The sequence below is a fragment of the Prinia subflava genome, chromosome 19, assembly GCF_021018805.1.
Source record: "Prinia subflava isolate CZ2003 ecotype Zambia chromosome 19, Cam_Psub_1.2, whole genome shotgun sequence".
NCBI lineage: Eukaryota > Metazoa > Chordata > Aves > Passeriformes > Cisticolidae > Prinia > Prinia subflava.
This window is the reverse complement of record NC_086265.1, coordinates 11,511,997-11,539,668: the sequence shown is the minus strand read 5'-3', so window position 1 is coordinate 11,539,668 and position 27,672 is coordinate 11,511,997. Positions and strand designations below refer to the sequence as shown.

The 27,672-nt window shown below is 42.2% G+C and overlaps 1 protein-coding gene across 5 annotated transcripts in view; it reads left to right on the top strand.

The window, feature by feature from the left end:
- Nucleotides 1–27,672, top strand: part of CABIN1 (calcineurin binding protein 1) — a 109,017-nt gene that overhangs the window by 40,300 nt on the left and 41,045 nt on the right. For all 5 annotated transcript variants that reach the window (XM_063416466.1, XM_063416464.1, XM_063416465.1 and 2 more), the window contains exons 29-30: nucleotides 1,814–2,154; nucleotides 9,011–9,124. In XM_063416466.1, the coding sequence (XP_063272536.1) occupies nucleotides 1,814–2,154; nucleotides 9,011–9,124 (455 nt within the window). The remainder of the gene's footprint in view (nucleotides 1–1,813; nucleotides 2,155–9,010; nucleotides 9,125–27,672) is intronic.

Sequence of the window (27,672 nt, the reverse complement as noted above, 5' to 3'; positions counted from 1 at the left end):
CCTTCTTTTAGGTTATTTGCTTTTTCTTCAATGTTTCATATTTTTAAATAATTTAAAGAGTAGTTATTTGAATATAGTCTCAAGACTTTCTTGCTTTTCCCAGGAATAGATGCCCTTTTTGTTCTGTCCTAGTAGCAGCTTAATATTCAGTACTGAGAAGAGCAGAAGTGGTAGAATTTAGATGCTTTATTCCATTGTATACTTCATTCCAGTGGAGAACTAGAATTGCTCTCTACCAGAGTTTTCCATATATAATAGTACTAAGTGTTCTGTATTCCACAGGAAAAATGGTTTCAAAATCCATTAGCTGGAATTTCCCTTTGTCTGATGTTTGTACAGTTGCATGTGGCAGTAGATAAAGAGGCTGGACTCAACAGGGAAAGACAAACAAAACCAATGTGTAATTTTGTCCACCTTTCCATGCTGTGGCTTTTTGTTGGATGTTAAATCTTCTTTGCCAGTTCACCCTTTCCCAGTTTCAGAGATCCAGAGTTCATGCTGTGTGGATAGTCCTGAGTCACTTCTCTGCTCTCACTAGGAACAAGTGCCAAGCAGTTATCTCCTTGTTTGCAGACTTGGATTACCTTGGCTTCTTGTTTTTAAAAATACTTTACTTCAGTCTTGCCTAAGCTAGGGAAGCCTGTCGTAATGCTTGATTTAGCATGCTGAAATAAATGCCAGTTTCCAGTTTTTTGAAGTAGTACTTCCATGATCACTAAATCCAGTAGTCTTCTGGCTTCTAGACTAAAAATATGGCTCTTTTTCAGGCTTGCAGTGAATTGTGTTATTGTCATCATTTGTCTGTCAGAAAAACCATCAAATGCCTTCTAAAATTACTGGTGTTTATTAGAACAGATGTTGTTTCCCATAAAGCTACCTGTACAGTAAAATTGTAATGGATACAGACATTGGGCATGCACATTTTGAAAAGCATGAGTTCTTGTAAAACATCAAAAGTATCAGAAAAAAAGTTATGGAGCAGCTTTATATTTGAGGATGAAGTACATTTTAGCATATCTCTGCACTCTCTGCTGGGAGATAAGATCTAATGTATCTGGCTCTTTATCCTAGGAAAGACAAAGACATGGTAAACTTCCATGACTAAAAATCAAAGTTAAAGAAATTAATCTGCATGTAGCACGCGTGTTTCCAGCAATAATGGTTAGCTAACAGCAAATGTGGAAGCTGCCCCTGTAACAAGATGCTTTCTGAAGGAGGATTTGGTATCCTTCAACAAAAGATGAGTCAATTGAATTATAAGTACCAAGTTAATCACAAAAATATTTACATGGAACTGTAGGTCCTGCATCATGCAGAGGACCAGGTGAGCTGCTGCTGATCGTTCTGTCTGAGCCCATTTTGTGTTCTGGCATTGTGTTCTTCTAGGCAGACTGTTAAGAATAATACATTTCACTTGGGAGGGTGGCTTTAATTTTCTGTTCTTTCTTCTCTTCTTTGCAATAAAATGTTGCTGAATTTACTCCTTTATTTTGGCTTTTTTCCCCTCCTCCTCCTCAGTCTTCCAAGAGCGTGTAAAACGCTGCATTGTGTAAGGTGTGCTGAATTCATACTATTGTTCAGGATAAAACCCAAATGAAGACAATGGAGACAGCACTGCCTGGCTCTGTCAATGAGTTGCAGATTACTTATTCAGTGAATATCACGAGTAGTCATACATTTTTTTCAATATTTCTGTCTATGCTTTAATGGAGAAAAGGATTACTATTTTGCCATATTGAATTTTTGTCATTTTCTTTGTCATTTGCCATTTGGAAATGGCAATTTCACCGTCACTTCTCTCTCACTGTTCCAGCTGCAGGAAAGTCAGAAGAGCTGCTGGAGAGCTCAGAATTGTATGATCCTGCTGAGCCTGCTGGCCAAAAACTGGTGCTGGATGCTCAGTGTGCTTCTGGCAATGCCCTGAAAGCTGCCATCGCCCCAGGCTCGCAGTGGGACTGCAAGAGGAGAGCTGAGCCTGGTGGGGAGGACGCGGCCGAGTTTCCTCCCGCGCTCCCCGCAGACCTGGAGGAGCAGCGCAAGTTCCTGACGGAGCAGTGCATCTCCTCCTTCTGCCTGTGCCTCAGCCGCTTCCCCCAGCACTACAAGAGCCTCTACAGGCTGGCCTACCTCTACACCTACAGCAAGACACACAGGGTGAGTGACAGGGCTTCAGTGTGTCGGGTGTCTTGGTTTGGAAGGACGGGTATCTGTCAGGGAGAACGGGAGCTTCCCTTGGAATGGAGAATGTAAAAACCCCTCCCTCCAAATTATCACAATTTTACAATTAGGAGCTTTCAGGCAAAAATATGGGAATAGGAATAACAGTTCTTTACTAAGAATATTAAGAATACAAATTGCAGTAGTAAAAAACAAACAAACAAACAAGAAAACAAACAAAAGTCCTAGAAAACCTGACAGAGTCAGAGATACGACCTGACACCCTGTTGTCAGGGTGTTGGAAGCAGTCCAAATGAGTCTTCCTGGAGTAACAGATGTTGTTCTGTGGAGTAGAGATGATCCTGTGGAAAAAGGGTCCAGTGCTGGCAAGATGGGTCTGGTCTTCCTCTGAGAATCCAGTGGAAAAGCAGCTGAGTTGGTGTTTAGGATTGCTGTTTTATCCCATGGAAAGGTTTTGGCTCCTCCACTGGGTGCAGCATCTCCCAATGGGATGAGGTGATGTTATCAGTCCTGTGAGAGCCTTCAATGGCCCATTCACAGGGGATGTCCCTCGGAGGAGGATGGAGGAGGATGGGTGGAGGAGGAGATAAGGAGGCCCTGCCTTATCTGGTGTTATCAGGTGTCCCATTAACAGAAGGCATCGCCCTCTTTCCACCCCTAGAGTTACAAGAGATAGAGAACAATATCTCCTGGTTTCAACAGATGAAAATAGAATACACATTTTTGGTTACATTTTTCAACCCAAGACAAGGGCCTTGTTTCTCTTGTTTCTCTGGCTGCTGTCAGATCACTGTTCTCATGCCATGTGCTCATGTGACCAAGCACAGTGTGACAGATCAATCTCATCTCACCATCAGATGAGAGAAATGGGTGCTGATGGAGCTTTCTATTTACAGGCCTTTTCCTACAGACCCCAGACCTGCTCTGGTGCTGCATTTTCTACCCATATATTTTGCACCATCATTTGGAAACTCATGAGGGACGTGGTTTAGGTAATCCTGAAATAAATCCAGAGAGCAGCCATCTGGAGCAACACGCACATGTTGATATTGTTCAAAAGGAGGATTCAGAGCAGAAAACCGATTTAGATGTGATTTTTCTCTTGTCCTAGTCAGCTATATTTGCTGAATTGGCCTGTGCCTGAGTTGTAGCAGGATTTATCTGGCTACTATAGTGAGGGTTTAAAATCTTAGATTTTTGTCATCCCAGTGGATCTGTGGACCTTGCTGAGTGCCAGCAAACCAGCTGTGCTGCCAGTGGCACTGGTGCACAAGTCTCAGAGATAAATACACCTTGTGCAATGCAGTTTGAAATGAAGCTACACTTCAGGAAGTCTTCAGCTCCTAGATTGTCTGGCTCAAGAGTGAGGTCAGTTAAGGAGAAAATTTCTTTTTTTATTACTGAACTAAGTAATTTTCTGTCATTCAGCAGAGAATTACATTTTAGATATGTCACATAAATTAAGATGTTCTCATAAAAATGACAGCAATTATTTATTTTACTGAACAAGTAGACTGAAAAGTGACTTGGAGCAGAAATTAATCAGTATTGTGTAAACACATCATGTGACCCAGATGAACTTTCTGGGTGTCCTGGGTCTTTGTTGGTAAAATGTGTAGGAATATTACATTGAACTGATCGGAGATATTTTACTATTTGTCGTAATTAAGGTTTGAATTCAGATTTTATATTTGGAAGTCTTGTATTAGATCATATGCTGCTCTGCATGGCTTCCTGAATTTTCTTCCCCACCAGTACTGAAACTTGTGTGAACAACAGGGAAGGGGAACAAATTGTACCTCTGGCCTTGAAATAGAAAATGTCACCAGTGTCACTGCAAAGTGAGCACAAGCAAGTCTTACCAACCTACTGGAAGGTGATGAATATTCCATTTGTCTGTAGAGTGATTATCCAGGAAAATACCACCCTTTTTTTACACAGAGCCTGTTTTGAAAACATTCTTATGCTGTTTGTATGTAACAGTTGTTAATTTTTCCATGGAGCTAATCATGACTAGGAGCCATAGATTCCTGCAATCTGTCATTACTGTTGCTGACATGATTTTGTATCAACATTCAACAAAAAAAGCTGCCTGTTTTCAATTTATTGGTTCAAATAGCATGTCCTTGCCTGAGGAACTACTTGCAAAATATTTTCTTCTATTATTTTTCCCTGATGAAGCTTTCTCTTTTGCTTTTTATATCTCCCTCCTTATATAAATATCAACTCAATGATGGATTTCTATGTGAAACACATATTGTTGTCTAAATCTGTTTCCTCTTGGAACTCAGAAAAACTGAATCCTGCCTGTTTGAGCCTAGTAGTTACCAATGAGCATTTTTGGGTTTCACTGTCCTTCTTTGTTACTTCCCTGCGAAGCAAAAAGCCACTTGACAAGACAAAACCCCCCAAAATCTTCTTATTGATATATGTGCACTACATATTTTCACAAGGGTTTTACATTTTCTTTCTTTAATGACTCATTCAGGTTCTTTTGTAGAGCAGTGTCCAATTTCTGTGTTTTAATGGCACATTACTGTGTCTTTAGTGGAAGTTATACTCCTGCACAAACTTAAAACACAAAATGGATCTATGCATTATCAGCAGTAACTGGAGTAAGAGTTATGCTTATATTTACTCATGATAAGCCTGATTTAAAAAATGAGATAATTTACATCAAGTTATGTTGTTGGGGGGCAGAGTGGTAAATTTTAGAAAGCTGAGATTAATTTTTAAATGTGTATAACCATCTTGGAAAATTCAGCGTTTACGTTCCAACGCCAGGAATTTGCATGAAGAATTTAGACTGATGGCCAAAATTCATGGTTGGCTGGGAAAAGGAGAGGATTGGCAGGTCTCCATAGTGCATAGAAAAACAAATTTTCCATATGCAATCTGTTTTCTCCCATTTCACAGTTTTCCTGGTTTTGCTGTTGTGAGATTAGTGGAGATGGTTGTTGAGTGCTTTTTTAAACATCTTTTCAAACCCTTTGAACATTTAATTTGGCTACATGTTCTGCTGGATTTTTTTTTCTCCCTGCAAAATCCAGCTTAATACTTGGAGTCTATTTTTCTTTGTTTTAGTCTGTTATCAGAACAATTTTATACATAACTGGTTTTAGTTGGAGTAAATGTGCAGGCAACTGCAGATGAATTTTCAGAAGTTACTTCACTGCCAGTTTGGGCAGTAGTTTTAATTTCCCATTAACATTGTCTTGAGGTAAAGTCTTCATCCTTTGTGATTTTTACCTCCAAAATGAGTGTTGGCGCTGGTTGGAAGGAGAAGTTAGGACTTGGCAAGGCACTGCTTGTCAGTGTAACTTTGTGAAAAGTACTTGCCTTATGGTCCTTACGGATCTGTACATGGAGCTGGTCTGATCATCTGTAACCAGCAGGTGATCAGGAAATAAAAATATTTACTGACATGCTTTTTTTAACCTCAAAATAAGAAGTGCTCTGCAAATCCTGGAAGAATCTGCTGAAAGACTGTTTGTGTGAGTTTTGAAGTTTGTATGTTCTATAATGTTTGTTATTAGCAGAGCCCCTAATGGGGAAATGAGTGTTGGGTGTGACATGAGGTCAGTGACGTGACAAGTTAGTCAAAGCAGGCAAAATACATGCATGTAAAAATTGTATTATATGTATGTAAGCTTAATAGATACAGACATAATCTGGAAGCATAATAGATGTAAACTCTTCAAGTAGAAACAGTTTGATAATAATGGTTCATTTCAAAGGCCACTCTTCAAATCAGTAGGCTTTTTATTTTGCTTTTATTTGATGCAGGAGTAGGAGGAGGTTTTAGAGACAAAGCCTTCTAATGGACTGTAAATGAAATCAGAAGGAAGGATTAAAATATACTGGAGTGGTTTTTTCACCTCTCAGAAGCACTTTTGTGGAGTTTCCAGTTTAGGTGAAGGTCCTTCTGACACCATTGACTTAAGGGGTATCCATCTCAGGAGACTCAGAGTTCCATTTGGTTGACCCAAAGAGATTTTCCTTTTCTACTTCAGCTTTTTTGCAAGTTACTGTACCCTGTCAGTCATCCTGTCTTTGAATCTTGGGGTGATAAAGATGTGGGAGGCAACAGCTGAACTGGAAAGAGTATTTCATAATGGCCCTGAGTCAGACAGCCAAATGCAGCATTTCAGACTGGCAAGCAGTGTGCCAAGAAGAATAAATCCTTTTTGCTGTGTCCTGGATCCCTTCAACCACTCCTAATAACTTCATCAGCTGAAAACCAAGCAGAACAGACTCTGTGAAATCTAATGAGTTGAGACCTGCTCAGGCATATTTACTGGGAATAAGTGATCATGCTGATTTAAGGAGAAGGGTAGTGGAAAATCTGTAACTATGTCCTTTATTCCTATTAGCTTTGATTGTGTGAAGTTACCGTGTAATTGCCCCATTTGTCTGAATGATCTTTTCTCCTCCTGGCTGGGTTGGTGCCATCCTCTTGTTCAATAAAAGCCTGTGAGTTATGTGTACCAAACACATGCCTGTGGATGGTCAGGGCAATGTGCACAGCACATCCCAGCACCAGAGCATGACACCACAATTAATGAGACAATTAATGATCCCTTAACCTGTAAAACTTCCATTCCAGAACACATCCATAGCTAACATTTCTTTAGACTGGGATTTTAGATTTAAGCTTTTTGATGGGATGGTAACTTTCTTAAGGGTTTTGTTTTCCTTGAATTTTTATGTGATAGTTTTAACTGTAAGATTCAGATTACCACACATTAGGCAAATTTTACTTCATTTTCACACTTGGAATTGACTTACATTTCTGATGGCTGTGATTAGCACAAAATAAAGCATTTTGTGTGCCTGGATCTTGGATGTTCCAATAGGCTTATTTTTGTTGGATCCTGATTTTATTCAAAACAAGATGACTTTCATGGAAGACCAGATTTTTGTATGTTCTCTTGTGTTGTATTTTCTTCTGTATGTAGTTCCAACTATTTTTCAGGATTAGGTTAACAGGATTACAGAAATACATATTAAAAAAGAAGTTCTGTAGAAAAAAGTCAGTATGCAGCTGAGTTTACACCCTCTGCTTTCTTCAGTCTTAATTAAATATGACACTCAGTGATAATAATTAAATTTATTGACTCCCATGACCAGCCAGAAAGTACCTTGTGATGTTTATGAGTGAATATGTGTTTGTTCCATACCTAAACGAAGCTGTCCAAATCCCTGTGACTATGGTGCAGTCTAATCATGAAGGTCCTGTGTAAGTACCTCTGTGAGCTCTTGGAATGGGGGATTTTTGACACCTGTAAATATCTGGTTATCCTTGCCAGCGTTCAGCTCTCTTGCACATGAATCCATAATCAGCATTTTGCTAGAGGGGATGCTCCAGGTCTGGTAAGACATTGGAGATGTCTGCATGATTACTGTCATTAGCACAAAGGCACTGATGATTGAGCAGAGCTTTTACTGTTTCACCAGGGTCTCATAAACAAAAATCATCTGGAAGACAGGATAAGAACTTTCCTAATAACCCCCCACCCCAACACACACACATCCACAAAGAAAGGATATTACAGCTGGAATTCACTTCTTGGATGGACATGATTTAGTCACATTTATGACTCACAGAAGTGTATTTCCAGCCCACAGAACACAAACCAGAGTGCAACATTCTCATTTGTCTCTATGGGCCAAACATCTTTTTCTTTCTTTCATGTCCTCTGTTGAGAAGTTTTCTGTACAAAAGCTGGTTAAATGTGACTGGAATGCCGCTTTTGAACCCTGAAATAAAAAATGAAGTAAAGCAAAGCTTCCATCAGTGCAATCTCACAATTAATAATTGTCCCATCTGTTGGTAACATTCTGCCTGGAGCCAACAGCTGTCCCTAGTTCTCAGCTACACAAGAGAGGTTCATGCACTGGACTCTTAGGGGGAGAGTGCTTTTATCAATTTTTGGTTGTCATCTATCATTTAGTCTCCTACTGATACTTTCTTGTTAATTGATTGAGTGCTATTAACCAAGTTTGATGACAGTCATGGAATTTCCAGGGAGGTTAAATGAACTTTCATGGAGGCAGTGGCTGGGTAGGGCTAAAAGCTCTGATTTCACCACCCCACTGAAGGAATGCTGCAGTTTAAGCCTCAGGGTTGAGGCCTCAGCCCTGGTGGGTATTCCCTGCAGGTGGCTGGCCTGAGGGAGGAGCTGGGAGTGCTTCCAGAGAGTGTGTGGGGAGAACAAATACTATTGGAACAGCAAGTATATGGAAAATGAGAAAAAACTGCAGGTTAATAAATAAAAGTGTGTGGGAAATGGATTTGTAGAGAATTCTGAAAGCCTGACAGAAGGCTCACATATGCATCTGTATGCAAACTTTGAGATAAGAAATGCTGAGTTAAAAAGGACATGGAACAGACATTGTTTAGAGAGAGATGGAACTAGAAACAAGTTTCAAAGGATGCCCTTGCAAATAAGAGTAGATACTTTGGAGAAATAGAACTATGAAAGATGTATTGTAGTAAGACCCACAAGGGGTAATTTTAGATGAGTGGCTTTAATGCATTTACAGCATTGTGTGGCAAAAGCTGCTAGGCAAAGAAACGCTTAAAATGTCTTGTAATTAGGAAATATAGTTTGGCTTCTGATGGTGATGGTGTGAATTGTAATATCTGTATTGTCTCACCCTTTGCATGACACTGAAAATGGAACAAAGATCTTTAAAACACCTCTCAGCTGCCCCATCTCTGGGTCAGAAAAAGGGCATAATCCAACCAAACTGTACTTTGTTTTGTACTTTTACCTGTGGAGGCATTTCCATCCCTGCCCACCACTGACGTGGCTGTTGTTGTCCGCAGAACCTGCAGTGGGCGCGGGACGTGCTGCTGGGCAGCGGCGTGCCCTGGCAGCAGCTGAAGCACATGCCTGCACAGGGCCTCTTCTGCGAGAGGAACAAGACCAACTTCTTCAACGTAAGTTTACACAGCTGATAAACACAGCACGGCCTCGGCCATCCCTGCAGCACCTGCTTCTCGTTGGAAAGGTTTGCAAAGGGATGGGGATGGGAAATTCCACACAGGCGTGTTGAACAAGCCATGAGCAACTGAAGGAGAGGAGAATTGCAGAGATATTTACTGGGTGGATATCTCTGTCTTGAAGGGAACCACACTAGGAGGATTATTTCTGGTGAGCTTGAAAACATGGGGTGAGAAGCACCAACATTTTTTCAGTTATGCATCATTTATCATATACTTGATGGCTGAGCCCTCTTTAAAAATTCTGATTTTATTCATTGTAGTTATTCTCTTGTTTATTGTTTCTCAACTCAAACTGCACTTCCTGTGATGGAAAAATAGGAAAAATAGTGCTATTTGCTGTAAGGAATCTCCTGAGTTGGAAGGAGCTTCCTTGTGCTCCGCTCTCTGTAGCATGGCTCAGCAGGAGTGTCTGCCAGCCCCCGAGAGAGGCAGCAGCACTGTCACAGAGACTGTCCTGTGTCTGTGGTCACTTCCACAGGAGTGTCTGTGCCCCTCACTGACGTGGGACACAGATGCTTCTGAGACTCACATGGGAATTTATCTGTCAGATTCCCTGCTGTGGTTGCCAACACTGCTGTTGTCTTTGGCATCTTTGGCTTTTCTGTGGTATGTCCCAGGGGTTTTGCCTTTTGTTCTTTTGTGGCAGGGCTCCTCAGCAGTTCTGGTTTGCAGTGTGTGGTGAGAGCCTGGAGATGCTCTGCCTGGCATTCTGGGCTGAGCACAGTCCAGGTCACTTATGTGGTTGCCTGTGATGGCAGTGACAAAATTTTGTGTCTCTGCTTTCCCATCCAGTACTTCTGTTTTAATGTTGGAATTGTGAAATTTATTTCAGCTTTATATCTGTAAAGATCTATTTTCATTTTTGCTGTATGTTGTGTTAATTAGCACCTCTCTGCACCTCTTTTAAGTACAAGGTAAGTGCTCTTCTGTGATTATAATCCTTCAGATGGGTTGAACAACTAAGGAATCCTGATAATGGTTCAAAATTGATTCATGGATCAGTCTGCAAAAAGGGTTTCTATATCATTACATCTTTCTGGAGAGAAGATCTGATTAACAAGGCAGCAGCTAAATACTTTGCACCCATCTGATCACTCCCCTCCCATACCCTCCATGGGATGGGGAGGAGAATCAGAAAAAAGGTAAGGCCTATGGACTAAGATCAGTTCAAAAATAGAAATAAAAATTATTATAATAATAGTAATGAAAAGGGAGGTGAGAAATAGAGAGGAATAAAACCCAAGGAAAACAATACAGCTGCTCAGCACCTGCTGACTGAGGTAGCAGCTCCCCAGCAGCAATGGCCCCTCCCAGCCAGCTGCCCCTGGTTTCTGTACTCTATATCCAACTCTATATCCAATATACTCAGTTCCATCCTTTGGCCAGTTCCAGTCAGCTCTCCTGGCCCTGCTCCCTCCCAGCTTCTCACTGGCAGAGCCTGGGAAGCTGATTTGGAGTAAGCAGTGCTTAGCAACAACTGCAGCCTCAGTGTGTTCCCAACACTGTTCTCACACTGCCTCCAAACACGGCGCTGCAGCAGCTGCTGGCAGCAGAGTTAACTCTGACACAGCCTGATGGGGCAGTGCTGACCTCACTGAGGCCTGCATGGCTTTGTGCTGATTTCCCTGCACTGTCTGCTGATTTTCCCTACAAAAACCCTGCTGGGATTAGCCCCTCACGCTGCTGAGTGCTTGGACTCACATTCACACAGTGCAAAATATTCTCGTGGAGATTAATGGAATTATTCAACATGCTTCAAGCCAAGTGTGAACTTTGCGTGATCAAGGCTGACTTGTTCATCTCTGCAGGGTTAAGTGTCAAAAGTATTCTGTTTTAATGTATGAGGAAGATGAGCAGTAGGGAACTCAGAGGTGTGTATAAGGGAGTGTTTCTACTTGAAAATGTGAATTACCACATTAATAGAGATCAGTGGTTGACCTAAATCTTGTCTAGTTTTTGAATGCTAATGCTAGCTAATTTAATTGAAAGCGATTCCACTGTATTCCTAGGTGGAATCTGCTAGCATTATTTCAGAAAGTAATTATTTCTTATTCTGCATACTGATCCTTTTTATACTCTGAAGGATGAAAAGCGCTAGTATAGATACTAGACAGCAGTACAATAATGTTATTTTTTAAATCAACAAAAACTTTATTCCCATAATTGATTTCTTTAATCAGAAATTAGATACACTTTGAAAGAAAAGACAACCTTCAACAAAAGGTATATGCTGGGCCAGTGCAATATATTGTGAATACTGGTGAAAAAATAGAAGATATTTGTAAATGATATTCTCAGTTTGAACTTGGGTCTGTCAGCATACAGAGGTGGTGTTAGTGTGGAGTCCTGCATGCAGTCTCCAGGCTTTAGAAGTTTTGGTTTGGAGATAAACTCCAGTGTCTCAGCTGTGGGGACATCTTGACTTATTCCTGCATGCATGTAGGTTAGTCTTCCTGGTAACAGGCACGAGTTTAGCATGATAAAATATTTTGGTGGTCTCATTTTCTACCCAGCTATATTTTCAAAATCCTCTTCAAGTAACATTGTGTGAAGCATGTGGCATTAATCCAGAACAGATGACACAGACTTAGCAGAGTGAGAAAATCCAGATCTGAGAGGGAAAGGGCTACAAGTGCCCATGACAAAAAGCTGGTGGTGTCAGCTGACATTCCAGAATTGGACAAACCTAAATCTCTGACCAACTTGGAAAACAACCTCTCAGCTCTGCAGTGACCTTGCCTGGGTTAAACCACAACTGCTCTGTTCTCATGCAGAGCTCCCAGGCAGGCAGTGGGGAGGAGGCTGCACCATCTGGGTCAGAGCTCTGGTGTGTCATCCCCTGTGCAGATGGTGCTCAGCCCACTGTCCCACTCCTGTCTTCACATCCAGACTCGGGTGATAAAACACAAATTCCAGCACTCTACAAAAGTAGTCTCATCTAATCTTAGAAATTAAATGGCCAACCTTAAGATTTTCTAAGCCTGTTAATGTCCCCCAAGGTTACTTCCAACAGAAACCTTTTACCCAAAGTGTTTATTTGCTTCCATAAAATGCCTTTGGTTTTCTGCTTTGGGAACTCTTCAGCCTTCATGATACAGGAGAGTTAAATGCATGTCTCAGTGGTTTTCTGTAGACACTTTACTACTGGAATATCTTTTTCTTCTGCAGCAAGTAGCACTGGTGTTTTTAATCTCTCATAGAGAAGATTTAGGATTGTTGAAATTACAGCTGACTCAGTTTTACAAGTACAAACAACAGAGTGCAAGGGAGAAAGCTAGCAGCTCCTCCCAGACATTTTATAAATCATGCATACTCCTAGTAGAATTATTTATGAAATGTTTATGACAGCACTGTATGAAAAGAAATAAACCTGGGTAAAGCTGTCTCTTGTTAAATTGTACTGCAGAACTGCTGGTCTGGATCTGTGTGTCACGGGCTGTTGTATAATTTGTTAGCTGTCACTCACCTGCAACTTAAATGAGCAAAAAAGGCATGTTCAGTTAACCCTGACTTCTACTCATTTGACATATTAGAATAATGTCAGGATGCTCAGAACTTCCCTTTTCCAGTTCTAAGAGAAAATAGTGTTACTGGATTATTGTACCTATTTGTTTCCCGAGCAGTGAAGAAAGGCCCTGATTCTCTGTAAGCAGAGGTTTTTGCATGTTCATGGCTTTGTTAGTGATGGCAGTGATATGAATGAATATTGCTGTTAGAGTTTAAGGAGTTTTAGCTGTGTTCCTGTAAATTACTGTCAAATCTGTTTTGTTTGGCCATTTCTCTCGTGCATGTACAGGTACATTCCATATTTTTTCCTCTTCTTTTTCTCAGTGTCAGTGTAAATATATACAGAGATTTTTTTTAGGATGGCTGCAGGATGGTTTCTATAGTAACTAAATTAGAAATTATTTCAGCAGGAAGAAAAAAATTCCCAATATATTGCTTTATATAGTAGGGCACTTCCTTATATATCCAGATTTCATGGTACTAATAATAAAGTTAAACTTTGTGCACAGATGATGGGCATTGATCAGGCTGTGGGTAGGTGGGGATTGTGGAAGAAGCATTTTGGTGGTTGAGCTCCACATACCAGCAAGTTCTCCATATGGTTTAATATACATTATTTGTATTTTCCTGGCACATCATCTGTGGTAATAATAATCTGTTGTAATAAAGATCTTCATGTCTATCTTTGGTAACTGTTCTCCACAGACAAAAGCTGTGCATGCACACCATATACTATAGCATAGACACTGGTGTGCATGAAGTCTCGCTGTAAACTGTTATGGATAATTGTTCTATTTTTAATCCCAAAAACAACACAGTGTATTTATTCCCTTCTGTGTGTGTAAAGCCCTTCATTCTGTGGTCTGGGCAAGCAGGGTCAGATTAAGGTGGGGGCATCCACCGAGTGCCTGGAGCTGGAGACAGCAGTGAATTCCCTTTGTTTTGCCTTTGTTCATGCCAAGTGTGACTGGGCACTGGCAGGAGACTCTGCTGAGCAGAAGGGCAGGCTCAGGACACGGAGCAGTTGAACTCTAAAGTTGGTGCTGCAAGTTTCTAAAGGAAGTTCTTACTGCACAGCATGGTGTTACCCATGAGCTTTCTCTGGTACTTCTGTGTAGCAGGTTCTTCCCTTAGTGGTGTTCCAGGCTGAGTTAGATCTGCCTGTTTCAAGAAGAAAGTTGGTTCTGAAAAGGAGAGCAGGGTGTTTGGGGATTCTGTGTGACCAGAGCCATACAGGTGAATTTGAGATGCAGAAAAGAAGGCTCTTGTGAAGTCCCCAGTACAGGGGACAAACAGGCAACATGCCTCAGCTCTCCTGGAGGTTGGGCAGTTCTAGCAAGGAAATTTCATTTTATGCCTCAATTGTTTTTATACATTCCCATAGATACACATTACTGGTCAATGTCAAAAATACGACATTGAGTGAATATATGGGATTTTCTCTTGATCCAATCCAGCTGTTGTTTGTTTCTCACCCATTTCCTGAGGTGTAACCTCAGCATTAATGATTCTCATGCCTTTGATTAAAATGGAAGATTGTTACAGAATTTAATGTCTCTGTTAGAGACAGCTGGCTGTATATCATCCAAGGGAAGAGGGAAATCCATTAGTGGTGCTCTGAACCCATTTTAGACGTGTGTTCTGCCCAGTCTGAGTGTGCTAATGTTGGCCTGAAGAAGCCCCAAACAGCACACAGTGCCACGGGGCAGCTCTTCAAGATTGCTCGAGATAACCTGACTGAAACCTGCCATGAAAACTTGAAACTGGAGGCAACAGCAGACTAAAACCATTTTTGTAGAAATCTTACCACTCTGCTTCCCTTCCTGTCCTTGGCTGGTGAGAGATCTGAGTTCCCCTCCTCCTGCTCATAGCTGATGTGTCTCTTTTTGGTTGGCAAATGTGCTTGCAGCTCCCAGACATCTGCTATGTGTGGAACATGAGCCTTCCACCAAACTACTGCCACTCAAATCAGGCTGGGGGGAAATGGGAAAAACTTGAAGAAACTTACTGTGCATCCATTGATGCACAGTAATGCTGTGCCCTCAGCATGGGAAGAGGTGGAGTTTAATCATGTATGGAGGCTCTAAGAAAAGTAATGATTATGTTCTAGTTTGATCATGATTGGTTCTGAAAAAATGTTGGTCTTTTTAATGCATCTAATGGTTTATGTGAAAATGAGTACAAGGGGTTCCCAACTCAAATTAAAAAAAAACCAAAAAAGAAGCCACAAGGGACATCCCAGAAATCCCAAGGGTTTAGTTATCCCATTTTGCTGTTCTTGCTTCTGAGTGTTCTGGATGCCATTTTTATGCAACCACAAGGGAACAGAAACCATAAAAGAATCATTACAAAAAAAGCAAAAAACCACTTTGATTCCAGCAACTAGATAATGCTTTAATCAAGTTATTAGACTTAGTACCATTTAATATGCAGAAACAGGTGTCTAGAAAAGGAGACCTCCACCATTGACACTGCGTAGTTGCACTAAACAAAACAGTAATGATACCATGATGACAACATATAAAAATAGTCTAATTTTTTTTTCTACTGCTTATTTTTCTTTTCTGTGCTTAGGCTAAGTAGGTAAGGACATCTGGTTAGGAGATGGTTACATTCCTACCTACTTTAGGAGATAACATTGTCTTTAATCCCCTGAGGAGATGGGTATATGATAAATGTCAGTGTTTTCCCTGGGCAGGAGCAGACCAGCACTGGGCAGTGCTGTGCTCTGTGGAAGGGCTGTTCAGTAATGCAGCTCCTCCTGCCAGCTCTCCACCCACTGGGAAGCATTCAGATGTTAAGTAAAAGACATCTCTGTGCTACATATTTTCTCCTTGTGCTAGGAAGAGCAAGCTCCAGGGCGAGGGGATGTGACAGTTTGGGAGCTGGTGCTGTCAGCAGTGCTGCTGTGCTCAGGCTGCTGCAGTGGAGCCTGTGCTGCAGAGGGGCTGGGAGAGCTGAGGCACAGCTCACACCCTGCTGCTCTGCCTCACTGCCTGCCTGGCCTGCTGCCCCAGGAATTTTAACAAGAGCTTTTCCTACATTCTCAAAGAATGATATTATACAGCTATTGTTCCTCATCTGTGTGGGGAAACCATTTCTGGTGTGGTGAAGACATATTTGTGTGGAAAACTGCTGGGAATAAATGAAAACCCCTCCAGGAGTCCCTTCTGAGCCAAATGATTCTATGATCATATGCCTTAATTTGTAAATACAGTCAGCTGTATAAATGGCAGATATTTTACTGTTACGGTACAAGCTAAAGTTTGGAAGAGTGAAAAATGCAAACAAATCACTGGTTTCCCATCCTCTTTTCCTTGTTTTTCTTCCTTTTTGATCTTTGCTAGTTTTCTCCATTTCCCTTCACTGTGTCTTCTGCAGAGCAAAATAATGCTACATGTGTGGTGCATCCAGCACTCATCATTGGGTGTTCCTTGAGCCATAGGATAGAGGAACTACTGAAAAAAAATCATTGTCTGACCTGCCTGCAGGTTCAGGAAAGCATATTTGCATTGATTAAATATGATTCTAATCGACAGAGTTACTTGCATCAAATCTAGAAACCGGGGGTGGTTTTTTTTGTTTTTAATGACCACTTAAACTTTGGACAACTGATTCATTAAAATGAGGTGATAGCCCAGCCCTTTTCTCAAACCATGACTGAAAGTCAATTCTATGAAACTGAATGTATGAAAGATTAGTGAGTCTGACTCTATTTGATTTACTGAGGTTTTACTGTTTGAAATAGGCCAACTGTTTCTATGTGGAAAAAGGTAGCTTTTCAATAATCAACGTATTTTAGTCAAGTAATCATATTAATGGCCATTGTTTTTCTTGTCTAGCATGGTAAATGGGCTCTGCTGGGGCAAGGGGAAGCAGGAAAGTGTGATAAAAGTTGTCCCTACAGTCAGAGTTAAAATTAAATGATTTCTTTTCTGACTTTACCTTTGATAGTTGTTCTTCTGTCAGTAAAAAGCCATTTTCCCTTGTTTTTCCATTTGTAAATTAATGCCATTCTACTCATCCATCCCCTGTCCACTGATTTTCTGACATTTTAGTTGAAATAATGCTTTTAGTAGGTAGAGAGGAGTTTGTCCTCTCGTTCTCTCTCATTGCTGTTATGTGTGCTCACTCTCTTAACACCAGCTCTGGGCCCAAAGGCAAACGAGGAGTTAATTGTGCAAGTGAAACTTTCACAGTGATTGGCTTGAGCCCAGAAACCCAGCAAGCAGTGAAGCCTTCAAGTTGCCTATAAAAAGCTAGATAACTTTTTCAACCTCTGCCCAACATGTTATTTACAGTTCTTCACTCCATCCTCTTGGAAAAACAGAACTCATCAGTGAAAAATGTCCGTCGTTCACGGAGTTTTCTGTCTCAATATATACACACTGTTCTTCTGGCCAGCTTTGCAGGCTTCCAAAACCCAGCCAGCAAAGATGCCAATAAATCTAAATCCCTGGAGATACAAGCATGGGCCTTGGAACTGTTGCTTGTGCCAGGGGATATTAAACAGCTATTTTTTTCCATTCTGTTTCCCTAGGAAAAGTTTCTTCTTTTGTTGAGTAGATGAATTTCTAGGCAAAGGTAAGCAAGGGAGCAAATAACCCTGAAATAAATGAAGCTATTGCTTTGTGGAATAGAGATTGTCATGGAGATTGTAGTGTGTTACAGGACATAAAGCAGTTCGTTTTAAACCTGAATCTTAAAAGTCTAACAGCAATCATTCCACCCACTCCAAAGAGTATTTGAAAAGTGGAGGCTTGCTGGAATGCTGTGTGATGAGTGTCCTTTTACAAATGTGTAATGAATAAATCCATAATTTGAGTTTTCCATCTGCTAGCTGTGTATCAGATATGGGTGGGAGAGCTACCTTGAGGCACTTAATGGGATTACTTTTACACTTGGATTGGCTTCTTTCCTCTTAAAAAAAATTAAACAGGATTTTTTAACTAACTTAAGATTTTTAAATACCGTAGGAGAACAGAGTTTTAAACGTGGTGATCCATGAAAGGTCTTTAGAATACATTTATATTTTATATTATATGTGTGTGTGAATATATTTTATATGTTTTTATATTATGTGTGTGTGACATGTCTGTTATCCATTTATCAGACTAGTTTTTGCAGGTTCTTACTATGAGTTATTTCCCTAATTTTATCATGGAAAGAAATGGCAAGAACAGTTACATCAGCATAGACTGCTGCATAAACAAAACAAAGCAAACAAACCCAGAAAAGACTAAATCTAAAATCTTGCAAGAGAATCTAAGACATAAAATTGAATCTTTAATTAGCTGTCATTAGCTTTCCTTTCTCCCACCAATTCCTACAGTCTCTCTGAAAGCTTTGACACAGAATTCCTATTAATATCCATGTGTGGAGTTCACACAAGAGTGTTGAGCAGGCCAATAATGTGCATGTGCCTGAAGTGGTGAAGTTGTGCCTTTTGTCTTTAAATACCCCCTTCTTTTGTTCTAGAATTGGTGGCATCACTCTGAGGAACAGTTATGTGATGGATGTAGAGCCAGAATCAAGAAATACTCAGGAGTTTTCTCCAGTGCTTCCTTCTTAGGTGAAGCTGTGTGTGATAAGGCCAAGGTGATGGTGCTTTCTGATGAGCTGTTTCCACCAGCTGTAGGTTCAGAGGATTCTGTGGTGTTAACCAAGGCAGTTTACTCTGCTGTACATTCAATTTTGGAGATATTTCCACAACTGCTTTTGGGGGAGATGTCAGCCTGTATATCCTGCTCATATAGCAGCAGCACTTGTCTGTTCCATATTCCAGCTGGGGCAGGTTTTTTCATTCCTGTATCTTGTCTGTGTAAAAGCACCAATCTCACTGTGATGATGAAAGACCCCAAATGGCAAAGGGAACACAAAACCACTTCTGTCAGACTAACAACTCATCCTGCCTTTCTGGAACCCTGTGAGAGTTTCCTTCTGCACCAGTGATGGCTTTAATTTACCTGGAATTATGGTAATTCATTAGAACTTTCATCCCTGTAGAAAGAAGAGAATTAATAGTGAAATTAACTTTATTTTATTAAGCAAATATATTTCATGAGAAATATTCCAGAAATTTCAATTCTCTGGAAAAGGATATAAGTCTTTTTTATGGATATACACCGCCTTAGTGCAAAAATGAAAACAGAAGAATGTGGGATGAGAGCAGCATGATGCAAGCCCGTGTGTACCTGTGCAAGCAGGTAGCATTTATAGATAAATATTTTTAACCCAATGGCTACAGGAAGATATAATTGGCTGAGTTAAGAAGGTTGAGATGAAGAAGATGAGATAACAGATGATGATAGGTAAGAGCATGTTTGTTACTGTGCAGTTGTTTGTTGCTGTCCAGTTTGCTGACTGCAATGTCACTGCGTGGAGCTGAAATGTGGACATTGAAGTGGGAGTTCTCTGAGTAATGGTTCTCCATCTTTTGGCAAAATTCCTAAAGTTAGAGGAGTAAAAACATTGAATATTCTATAGTGTGTTATTGTTCCAGACTCTTTGGCTCCTGAGGAGGAGGTAGGGTTTCCTGGCAGAATATGAGCACTTCTGGAGTTTGCGTGGTAGCTGCTGTGGGAAACAGCAGGGGTTGACCACTTAGACAAGGTGACTTTCTCAGCCTCCTGGAAGGAATTAAAACAAAACAGGATTGAGTGGGTGAGTGAAGGTAATGAAGCCCACAGTGGTCAGCGTTTCAGCGTGCTCCTCTGAACACTCAGATGTATTACTGTGATCCGACAGGGGAATTTCTGTAAGAGCTTGAGTGACAAATGGCTTTTTTCCAGGAGCTTTATGGCCTTTGTTCATTTCTATTGCCTCCACTTCATCTCCTCCAGTTTGCTTACTCACCTCCTGTCAATAAAGTCTCACAAATTCGGCTTTTATGAAGTTGTTTAATTTTTCTATAGGTTAGAGGAAGGAAAATCGGGAAAAAAAAAGCCACCACAAGCTTTTCACTTGAAGCACTTTCTAGCAGTTAGTCAGAATGAATTATGAATTTTTCTGGCTATTTGGTTTGCTGACACAGTAAAAAATCAGAACTGAAAACTCCTACTAGGTCATTTTCTATTTAAATCTTTATCTCTTCAGCTGCTCCCTGTGTGTATATTCAAAGTGAATTAGCACTTAGACTGTGATCTCCTGTTTAGCAGACTGAAACTAGTGGGAGTCATTAATACAATGGCATTTTCTTAAGTATTCAGATGTTTGAGATAATTTAATGAGCTTGGTGTAACAGCTAAAATGATTTCTGTTTACACATCCCTGGTTTATTCCTCCTGACAGACTACACTAAGGGTTTAAAAGTATGTGTTGGGGTTTGTTGCTCATTTTTTTTCTTAATTAATAGTATAACTATCAACTACAGCATTTCAGAATCACTGGGCTCCAGTTCTTTCAGTGATACTGAAGTGACTAAAGGATTTCCAAGTGGGAAAAAGCTGGACCAAGCTGAAGATGGGCCAGGCTTTTTTGTCCACGTAGCTCATCCATGGAGAAGTGTTTGCACCCATCCCAAACTCTGGGACACTTCAGCAGTGCCTTCTGTCATGGGGGATCTGCTCAATATAGAGCACGTATTTTATGTTTGTAACCCATGTGTGTCACAGCTGCTGGCAGATTCAGTGTTTAAAAAGCTGAAATAGAATCATAAATCAGGTTTTAAAGAGAAGTAGGGCTTGCAGGCCCGTGTGGTTGTATAGTGAAAATGGGATTTCTGAGGTGAAGGCAGTGCAATGATTTCCAAGGTATTTTCTTGGTAATGTAAGGGAAAGTACTCATAAAGGGAATGTAAGTGGTGAAATGAAATGCACATTCCAAACACTTTGTAAGCTGAAATACTGACAATGGGATAAACTTAATCCTTGAAAATTGTATTTAGTGACACATAAAGGTGCTCTTTTCATGCCTGTAACACAGTAGTTTTTTCAACAGGCTTGAAAGAAAAACATATGGCTTTGTTTGCCCTTAGACTGACAGCTCTGTACTAAAGGTCTTACTGGAAATTACTTACTTCCCAGCAGGTTTCAGGTCAGGGTATTTTCATTGTAAATTTTTTTCCCATTAATAAGAAAGCAAAAGCATTTTTCTGAATTATTTATACTAAAGAGGACATTACTTTCAGGAGCAACAAAAATAATAACTTCACGTTTTCTAGTGTTTCAAATAAAACATGCAACTATGTACACAGACATTTTCTGAAAGTTTTAGCTTATTTCAAACAAAGAGATTTTGGAAGCTTGGGCTTTTACTAATTCTTTTTTTTCACCTTCTTTTCAATATTTAAATTTCAATATTTAAATTGCATGAGCAAATAAGCAATATTCCATATAGTTTGTAAACAGAACACTAAATTATAAAAGTATTAGGAACTGACTGAAATTTAAATTAGCAGCAGTGAGTGTGTTCCAGCTGGAAGGAGTCTTGGTCAGGAAACAGACTTGGGTTCTCAGCATTGCTAGGTTTTGTTACAGAATTTCAAGTGAAGAATTTTACCAAAAATCCCAGTGTTGGTTGCTTTGGAGATCATCAGTGTCTTGATGTGAAATTTCAGAGCACTCAGTTGCTCTTGTTCACATTCAGCAATATCAACTCCTGTGCCATAAAAGTTATTATTCCAAGTTGACCACCTTGTCACCCAGGCACTTAGAAAGCAAAAGGATTTGAATTAGGGAAGAAAAGAGGAGACATAGACAGGACTGAGCTGCCTTACACATTTCCTGCCCAGGGAGTTCTCAGCCCAGGATTTAGACAATCAGTGTGACTCTGCTGACAAAGTGTGGGAGAAATCATTTTAAGCAGAAGGGTGGGTTTCTGCTTTGTAAATTGTAGTCAGTGAGTATTGCTCTCTTTCTGAAATCGTTGCTAGAAGCACAGCCACTGTTTCCTGGGCTGAGCGTCACGGTGACAGGGTAGGCAGGTAAACCATTCCACGTAGGCCTATTTTCTGGGTTATTTTGTCACTGTCTTCTCAATATGTCACTTCACTCCCTTCAAAATCTGACAAGTCTCTGCGTGCTTTTTGTGAATAATTGAGCCAGAATAAAATTTCCTGGCTCTGTATGTTCTCAAATCGATAAGGTAAAGCAAAGCAAAGTGTCTTTCTTCCTGAAAACTTCTGTCTGAGAGCTGTCTCCAGCGGCAGACTGGAGCTGACAGAATGAAGGGCCCCACCAGGAGATGAATCTGAATCTGAAGTCTTTAAAGTATGTGGGCAGCAAGGTGAAGACAGCAAGACTGTGAACTGCAGATTTCTGTTCCAAGTCTCCTTTCAGCTTCATTTATTGCTGTTGCTGCCTTTTGACATCCTCCTCTCCCATTTTTCCATTTGCACTTGTTCTTTCTTCTTCCATTTGCCCTTTTGAGAACAGCAGATCGAATGTCATGTAGACAAATCATTTGATATGATTTTACATTTGTTTGTCTCTAGACAGACAGCATAGGGTCCATCTGGAATTCCCAAAATAATACCTTTATCTGTAGAAATTGCTGTTCTTGAGTACATTTTTCAGGTATAAAATTATATCAAATGCAGTTCTAGCACTGATGGAAAAGAGAAATTTTCCTGGAAATACTTATGTAAGACTACAAAATTTGCCACTCTGGATTAGACAGGGGTTTCTAGGCAAATATTTCAACCTGGTAGCTGTTGTTATCTGACTCTTTGCAGGATTGAAAATACTTGAGTTAAAGGAGGCAAATACTGCTGCTGGAGGAATGATTCTTCCTAGTTCCTGTAGGACTTACACTGAACTGGAAACTTCAGATTACTCTTATCTCTACAAGGAAAAAAGCAGTCATCTATAAGTGAAAACAATGCCCTACTTCCTTAAAAACAAGAGGTGAAATCTACCTCTGCTAAGTGGAAATAGAGTTCATGCTAGGATTTACAGTGCATATCCTTCAAACTGAAAAAAACCCACCATTTGAAAATGGAACAGAATTCCAAATGACCTTAACAAACTCCTATGCTGTGTTTGCAAGGAAAGCTGGCACCCTTATCTCAACAGTGCAGGGAGGCCTGCAATCTTTCTGAACATTCATTATTCACCCTAGAACATTTCATGGAGAAATCCCAGTGTGCAGAAGTGTGAAAGCATTTCCAGCTGGCTCCTGGCATTGTGGCCCTGGGGAGCACATGCTAGAGCTCACATACCCTAGATGATTCTGGCTGAGGTGTTCATCAGACTCTGATTGTTATTGATTTGAAGATAAAAAGATTTTTAAACAAAAATTTCAATGAGGCTTGAAGTAGGAAACACGGAGTGCAGCACAAACTTGTCATTTTTAATGGTCTGGAATAGTGTTTTGCACTCCTCCTTTCCCATGACTGAAGGACAAGTATAGGACGTGGTCTTTGAGGATTACCAGTTGCACCTAGGATGATTGTTTTCCTTTCTCAGAGATGGTTTGCTGAGCTGAAACTATTCATTCTGAGTATTTATTTTTAAAAGGACAAATGTTAGGTCATCTTGTTGACTCTGGGCATGTTTCAAGTTCCCTGTAATTGCTCTGTCAGTCTTTTTCCCATCCATCCTTCCTTGCCAAAATGCATAAAGCCACATTGTTTTGTTCCTATATCACCTAAATTAAGTTTAAAAAGCAGAAGTTAGCTGTTTCTACAGCCATCATTTGCACAGTCGCCAACTAACAAAACAAGAAAATAGTTATCATCTTTAATCAGCCAGAAGACTTAAATATTCCCAAATACTGCTCTGTATAAAAGTACTGAGTGAAAAGGCCTTTGATTTTCGGTGATTTTGAGTCTGAACCAGGAACAGTGGTGGGATGGTGCCAGCCACCCTCTGCAGGAGCCTGGAGCTGCAGCTGCCAGGGATGTGTGTGGGTGCCTGTGAATAACTCAAGGACATTTCTGACACGAGCACCAAAGGTTCAGTCCCTTTCTCTGTGCACCAGGAAGTTTTATCCACTTGTTCTTCACAACCCTCCTGAACTTGGAGCATCTCTGTAACACGTCCCACATCCAGAACGTGAAAATCCCGTGGTGTGTTGTTTATTCCCACAGGTACAGGGGATACCACTTACCCTTCATTGAGCAAATGTATTTTTTACCTCAGGTAACTGATGTGGAATTATTTTGCTCAGTAGCACTGTAAGTTATGAACACTTGCACATGCAAATATTGCAAAATTCCTTCTGCTTGTGATGGTTCAGACAACTGACTAATGTATGGAGTCTGACTGCTGTAGGAGTCTGCAATGCAAACATGGGAAATACCATGGTGATTAATGAAAATGCCAGTCAGAGAGACAAAAAGTTAATAAGAAACCTTTGGAATTGGACAGAATCAAAGATAATACATGGTGAAAAGCATATCCTTTTAAACTTTAAACATAAAGCGACAATTTCAAATTAGTGAACATCAACAGTGTATTTAATTCCAGGTACAGCAGCTACTTAATTTGCATAAGAAATGATAATACATAGGAAAAAGCCCCAGTGTAATAGGGGAGATAGAAGCTCTACTATGACTAAAGGAGCAGATGAAAAAGGGCAGGTCAGAAAGAAGCCTATTTGCATGAATACATAGAAAGTAAGTATTCATTTCAGTTCCCTATTTAAAATGTAAATCTGTGTTATGCAGTCAAAAGAGTAAAGGTTAATGGATTTTTTAAGTGGTAGTGTCAAAATTGTGTTGTTAATCAATACAGAATTTGTTATTGCCTTTGGTGGAAAGATGTGAGAGGCAGTGAAGACATGGGTTGTTTCAGAGTGGCAATGCCCATAGTGAAATCTTAGCTTTAAAACAAAAACCAGTCTCTTACAGTTTAAGTGGAGACACAGACACAGGGTATTGTTGATTAATATAATTGTATAGAAGGTAAATAGGGTAGCTGAATTATTCTTTGGCTATTTTTTCAATATGCTGTTAAGCATGGAAGTATGTGTATGATGTGTATGCAAATAAGTAGGAAGTGGCAAGGTATAGAGGTTTTCAATGTGAGAACCCTGGGAACTGCTCTGCTAAGAAAATAGGAACATGAAGAAATGGAAAGATTGGTAAAAAGTGGCTAAAATGATGGGAAAGGAAGATCATGTTAGCACCTGATTTCTGCCTACAGTGGGGACTGGTGTGGTTGAGAAGCAAGGTATTAAACCTGAGGTGTTAGTAAACAGGATGGATTTTGAGCACTTAAGAATAATCCTAGCGAGCGGGAGAGGGAAAAAAACAAACCAAACCAAGTCTCTGCAATGCTTGGAAAGGCAAGGAAGAGGTCAAAGCAATTGCCATGCCTGCAAAAGTGAGAGAAAGGAGCATGTAAAGATAAAATGTTTAAACATCTGAGATGAAGGTAATCTGGAGCAGAGCCTGGATCAGTGGCTGGGAAAAGAAGATGAGTTTAGCTGTGCTGAGCCGAGATTGAGAAAGATGTATCAGTGAGTTTGTGGGGCAGGATTACATGGACAGAGGTTGGCAGCGGACTGGCACGCGTTTGGGTGTCTTAATGGGGGATTGACCGAAATCGTCAAAAGCGGGGAGAGGGAAGTCCAGGGGAAAGGACGAGGGGAGATCTTTTGTTTTCCCCTTCAAATAGTTCGAGGAATGCAGAAAGATGTAACGAAAGAGGTGGCTGAGCACCGGTGCGAGAAGGGCGCGGGCAGCAGCCCCGGTAGCGCAGGAAGGAGCTGGGGAGGGGGCGATGTGGCAGCGCCCAGCCGTGTCCGGGGCCGTGTCCGGGGCCGTGTCCGGGGCCGTGTCCGGGGCCGTGTCCGGGGCCCGCGGGTCGGTGCCGAGCGCGGAGCTCGGGGTGGCCCCGCGGGGGCGAGCGCACAGCGGCGCGGCGGGGGCGGCCCCGCGCCCGGCCATGGCGGCAGCTGCGGCGGGGAGGCGGCGGGCGGCGGGCTCGGCTCCGCTCCGAGCATCCCGGCGGGCCCCGCCGCCTCGGCGCTGCGGGCGCAGCAGCGAGCCGGCCGCGCCGGGGAAAAATAGGTCACGGACGGGCCTTCGGTGGCGGCGAGGTGAAGGGCGGTGAAGCGGCACCCGCGGGGTTAAACTGGGTCAGGGAATATTTCGGGGAGGTTTGGCGGACAGGTGGGAGCAGATAACTGGTTTGTATTAAAGCTCGCCAAGCGACAGCGGCAGCTGTCGGCTCCGCTGCCCTCAGCGGGATGGCTGCGAGCCGGGCTCGGCGGTAACCGGCACCGACCTCCCCTCGTCAGGCACGGCCGGCCCCGGCCCGCAGCCTCCCGGCGGCGAGGACGCGGGGAGAAATAAAATAAATAACTGTCCGCGGCGGCAGGAAATCCGAGGTACGCGGCTTCCAGGGCTCGGGCAACTCCGGTGCGAGAGGAAGTGTGAGGCGGGCGGGGGCGGTCAGGTGGGGGCGCGGGGGCGGCGCGGGGCCCGGGCGGGGCGGGCGCGCTCCGGCTCCGCGGCCGCCGGGGAACTCCGGCGGAGCCAGCCCGCGCCCCGGGGATGGTGAGTGCGGGGGGCGCCTCGGGAACTCCCCCGGCAGCCGCGGGGAGCCCGGCGGGCGGGCCGGGCTGCGGCGATGCCCGCGGGGAGGCCGGGGGCTCCGGCGGGGACAGATGCGGCGCTGGCGGAGGAAGTTGTGTGTCTCTGCCCGCAGCAGCGCAGACAGCTGCCGGCTCCCCGCGCTGCAGGGCGTTCCTCGGCCGTGCCTTTGCCCTCTCCCGTTCCGCGGGTACCCTGCGAGCAGCTGGCCGTGACCTGCGGGGAATCCCTTCTCCGGTGCTGGGCGGGCTGCAGGCGCCGCTGGGCTCGTCCCAGCTCCGAGCTGGAGGGAGGGAGATGAGCTCTGCTGACATTTGCCGTCGTGGTTGGGAAATACTTATTTCATTAGTTCGGTTCACCTGCGGTTAGAGGCTGAACAAAGCTGCTGTGCTGCACAGGAAAATCCTGAGGGCGATGGGAAACGGAGGAGTCGAGAGAAGTTTGGAAGGGGGGACGAAAGGGTGAGGGATTTTTGTTTGATTCGGTCTGTATTGTTTGGGATTTCTCCTTCCTCCACCCCCTGGGTGGGATGAATTACTTAGCACCCTCGTTTTCAAGCCAGCCCTAAAGCTTGCGAGGGGCGGCTTTGATGTGTGGAGGAGCCGGTCGGTCTCTGGGATTGAGCAGCCCAGCTGTGCTCTCTGCTGAGCGCTCCCTGCTCTGCTGCCAGAGCCAGCGCACACGGGAGATTCCCCTGCTCAGCGGTGACCTAACAGCAAAGCCTCTTGTTCAGTGGCTATTTTGCATGAGCTACTATGCTGTAACAGTTGCTGCTTCATTCAGCTAAAGAGAGAGAGAGAGAGAGGATAAGAGGATTCCAATTTAATTAGCAGTTTGTTAAAACCAGTCGGCTTTGTCTGGTCACATGTTTATAATTTTAGAACGTATGTCTTAATTGCAGTAAATTCTGGTGTTGTGCATAAAGCAAGTGCCACATGCTGTTTGCGGCACTGGCTGTGGCAGCTCCGTGTTTCTGGTTTTTTAATTTACTGCAGCCTCTGTTTATTTGTGCAATGGCAGATTTTTGAGTGTGCTGGGGGCATTTTGCATGGAGCAGATCTAGGAATTAAAGCATATGCTGTAGAGGTTTTTATTACCCAGCGAGCTGCAAGTTGGGTCCTTTCTATTGGAGCATATTCAGGTTGGCATCTTGAATACCCAGATACTGTTTTCAGTAATAGGACTGTTGTGTGTTTTTAGCATCTTTGTTGGAGTCTGAAATACTCTAAATGTTGAGGCCTTCCTAACTCCTCCTCCTCCCCCTCAATAATTACTCTGGTTGTTCTCAAATTATTTCTATCTCCCAGTATCACTGAAATCAAACACTGTACCCTGTCTTCTGAGCTGAGAGCTGAGACTCTGCTGTGCCTTGTGTTAGACTGAGCTGTTGTAGTATTGCTGCTGGTTGAACATCGAAGCTCCCCTGTGTATACTGTGATTTATCTTACTGTAAATAGGGTAATTAAATTATTGCTTCCCTGCAATGACTTGTTCC